This window comes from Neofelis nebulosa, chromosome 9 (assembly GCF_028018385.1).
Source record: "Neofelis nebulosa isolate mNeoNeb1 chromosome 9, mNeoNeb1.pri, whole genome shotgun sequence".
In the NCBI taxonomy this organism is placed as follows: Eukaryota; Metazoa; Chordata; class Mammalia; order Carnivora; family Felidae; genus Neofelis; species Neofelis nebulosa.
Window position 1 is genome coordinate 49605352 of NC_080790.1, and position 4296 is coordinate 49609647.

Below are 4296 nucleotides of genomic sequence, written 5' to 3' on the forward strand. Positions count from 1 at the left end.
GGTTTGCCTCCACTATACTAAACATTGTGAATCCATGTGCCTTCCTGGGCCAAGATGATAATACACATCAGAGCCCAGCAATCTGTGGTCTGTGGGCAAGTCCAGCCTGCCACCTCTTTTGTGAATAAGGCCATGTGTTTATGTATTTTCTATGTAACTTAAAGGCGACTCTAGCAAAGATTTATCATTATGGAAAGAAAAGCACAATGTCTCAGGATTGCTCTTACTGCCATTTACACTATTCTTGTGTAATCATGTGACCAGGAAGAAATAATCAGTGACCCAATTAATAAATCAATAAGTAGTAATTAAGATGAAAATTATCTACAAATGACAAAATAAGTAATTTGACCTAGTACAAAGATGGGACAAACAGCGTCTGATAAGAAGTTCCCCCAAATATATATTTTGAATGAAGTAAGGTAAGGTAAAAATATAAGAACAGAAAATACTTATTTGGTTATTGAGGAATTTGGTGAGGTGAGGCCTCCCTCAAGTACGGTAAGTTAAAGAAATAAAGTTATGCTTTATTTGTAGAGAATTAAACCCTACAACTACACAAAACAGATCAGAACAGATATAAAGTCATCTTAAGGAAAAAGAATAAATCTGAAAGTTTAAGCAAAGAAAAAGATTTAAAGGGTCATCAAAGCAGGACTGGTTGGCAATGAAAGCATAGAAAAAGGGGCATCATGATGGCAAACATCAGCAGAGCCCTTTTAAGAAATGCCCACTAGAGATGGCCTCTCAGCTAATGGTTGTAAATATTCTGGTGCCATAGGTATGGCCATACCTACAGTAAAAAATGACCGTGTCAGGCTTTCTCGGCTTAATGCCACTATAAATTTCAATCATCTAACTTGTTCCCCTCATTTGGATTCCATGCTCACGAAGCAACCTGCTGATAATTTGCCTTCCTCAGAGGTCTGTCTTCAGTGAAAGAACCTGCCAGCCAGGTGGAGACAAATATTCCAGACACAGAAGTGGTTCTAATCCTCTTGTGAATTGATAAGTAGACATTCTGGTTTCATGCATCAGCTCTGAGCTTAATTAAAAAGAGAACAATGAGGTGGATCCACACTCAGTGTGTTGACAGATCCAGTTTCTAAACCAGTGGGGTGTGGACCAGACCCTTGGCAGAGGGAATGCCACCCTGTGAGGTATCTTGGGAGATGACCAAATACTCACCCTCTTATATCCCTGCATTGCCTTTGCAATGAAATTCCTCTAAGATTTGTATCTGTCTGATGACTCTGAGAGCATTGATTTATAGGGAAGGAACCAGATGTGGATTGGCAGATCTCTGATCCTGATTAGAGAAAGGATACTAGAGTGAATTCAGAGCAAAAACGACCCTTTCACTAACCAGCTAAAGCAACTCCTAATGTAATTGGTGCCTGAACATGTTATTTGATTTTTTAGTTAGTTTTGATCAACAAAATGCCATTTGTATCTCTGGGTTGTGATTATTAAGTATCTCTTCATATCTGTCAATTTTCTCCACTATAAAATGAGGATAATAACACTTCTTATTGATTTACTAATCATTCATTCAACAAATATTTATTGAGTGCCCACTATGTGAGAGGCACCATGCCAGGCACTGGTGATATTGGGGAAATAGAGATGGAACTGGGGAAATTGGCTTCTAACGGGGCAGACATAATTTAAATCAGTTGTGTTGGTCTGATTAGGCTGCCATAACAAAATACCATAGATTAGGTGGCTTAAACAACAGAAATTTATTTCTCACAGTTCTGGAGGCTGTGAAGTCCAAAATCAAGATGTTGGTTGATTTGTTTCCTACTGAGAGCTCTCTTCTGGGCCTATAGACAGCAACCTTTTCGCTGTGTGTGCACATTACCTCTTATTTGTGCATGCACAGAGAGGGAGAGCTCTTTGGTGTTTAGTCTTATAAGGACACTAATCCTATTGGATCAGGGCCCCACTCTTATACCTTAATTACTTCTGTTAAAGACCCCGTCTCCAAATATAGTCACCTCTATAAAGATTCTATATCCAAATAAGGTCATATTTTGAGGTACTAGGGGTTAGGACTTCAACATATAAATTTGGGAGGACACACATTATTAATACCAACTGAATCCACTGCAGCTACACCTTGATTTCAGATGTCTAGCCTCCAGACCCAGTCTATGGCACTTTGTTATGGCAGCCCTAGCAAACGAATACACTAGTGTTCTAGGGTCCAACCTTAGTATCAATATCCTCTCCATCAATTTACTCAAGTAAACAACACTCCTTAAGGCCTGCCCTGATATACCAGGACTCTCAAAGTCCTCATGTGGATCAGCTTTTCTCTCCACCATGGCTGTCCCTTCGTTGTTAATGCACTCCCCTTACTGTCCATATGACTACCATCTCCTTGGCAACTAGGGATTAAATGAGTGAAACTCAAATATATATGAAAATATAATGAAATCTTGGATTTTTTTCTTGCTTTTATTTCCTTTTTTTTTTCTTGTTTTGTTGCTGTCAAATGATCCTGTATTGAAATATTCTCCTTTGTAGTTCTTAACTAGCTAGGCATTCCACTGAACCACTATTGACGTCATCTATGATGTCATGAGGGTGGCAGACATCAACATTATAGCCCACAGACTGGGTGGTCCCCAGAATCTCTTTAATGTTTCCAGAGAGTTCTCTGGCTAAAAATCGGTGCCGCATCTGCCAGGCAATGTTGACAATCTCATCAAAAGTGATATTTCCACTGTGTTTAATGTTTTTCTGCTTCTTTCTGTCTCTTGGAAGTTCCTTGAGGACTTTGATAATCAGGGCAGAAGCAAGAGATACCACTTCAGTCTGGAGCTGTCTGTTCTGAATGATCAGTTTCACTGTAATCCTCAGACCCTGCCAATCACCAGTTGCTTTGGCAATATCATCACCAATCTTTTTTGGAGACAGACGCAATGGGACAATCTTTGGGGCCAGGACAGATGTGGCACCCACTTCGCCATTGGTGCACCTCAGGTATACAACTTTGATTGCATTGGGGTTGAACTTAGGCGGCATGGTGGAGGCCACTGGTGTAGGATACACCTAGATTCAGGACAAGCAAAGACTGTTGCACCCTCACCTCCTCTGAGCCAAAAGTCAAAAGTGCTTTTCTTTGTTTCTGAAACTAAGATAGTACCAGGGAAGAATGGAAAGGAAAGCTTACTATAAAAAATTACTAACTCTAATGGGGATTGACTATTAAGGAGTAAAGAGAAATCTAGGGGTGCCTGGGTGGCTTTGTCGGTTAAGCCTCCAATTCTTGATCTCAGCTCAGGTCTTGATCTCAGGATCGCAAGTTCAAGCCCCACACTGGGCTCTGCACTGGGCATGAAGCCTACTTTAAAAAAAGAAAAAAAAAAGGAAAGTGTAAAGAATAGACGAATTGCATGTATAGGGAGGAGTCACTACCCCCAGGGCTAGATAAAAAAAACCCAAGGGTGGAACGAACATGGGACACCACCCTTACCACTGGACCTGAAATTGAAACCTTGTTGGACAGGGTGCAGACCTATGACTCAATGAGCAGTGAAGTCATTGACATGTCTGCTGGAAAGACTTGCTGGCAATTCACCTTTTGGGTGCTTTGGGAAGATGCCTTTGAAGAAGTGTTGCACACTGCCCCGCCACTGTGTGCTACAAAAGCCTCCTCCAAAAAAAGCTCATAGGAACCAGGAAATGCCCCCTTTTTCCTCTAGTTCCCTCTACTGATGAAGCATAACATCATATCATCTGGCTAAGGAGGAACGTGCCAACATCACCATCAAGTAGTGAAGTTGGATTTGGAGCTGAGAGGCAACAGACTAATAACAGCACATTAACCCTGGTTAGATCGAATCCCATGCCTATGCTACACTGACACTCATGCAATTGTGTGTGAATAGAGAAAACAGTATCAATAACAAAAACCAAACTGACTGGTCTCACTAGTCTTGTCAGTCTCAAGTGGGTGTCAGGGCAGCCAGCAATCCTACCACATTTCCCTGGCCTGCTCCCTCGCCTCCTCAGCCAGATGGTGATTCCTCACTCTCATCTCCTCAAACTTGTATCACCTTCTCACCATACACTCACTGTGCCACTGACCTCACTTCCTGTTTCATGGAGAAAATAGAAATACTGAGAAGAGAGATTCTGCCAACTCACCACCACACCTACACACCGGGCAGCGCCTGTACCCACATACTCTGCCTTCCTACCTGCTACCAGGCTGAGATGCCCATGCCCCTCTCCATGGCCAGCCCCACAACCTCTCTCTATTAGATTCCTATCCCTTCTTTCCTA

General features: G+C 41.9%; 1 protein-coding gene across 1 annotated transcript; it reads right to left on the minus strand.

Annotated features, from left to right (window-relative positions):
- Positions 1–2177: 2177 nt before the first annotated feature.
- Positions 2178–3342, minus strand: LOC131486199 (large ribosomal subunit protein uL11-like). The gene has a single exon (XM_058686346.1). It carries the CDS (start codon positions 3031–3033, stop codon positions 2536–2538), a length of 498 nt encoding a protein of 165 aa, XP_058542329.1. The 5' UTR covers positions 3034–3342; the 3' UTR covers positions 2178–2535.
- Between the last annotated feature and the right edge of the window lie 954 nt (positions 3343–4296).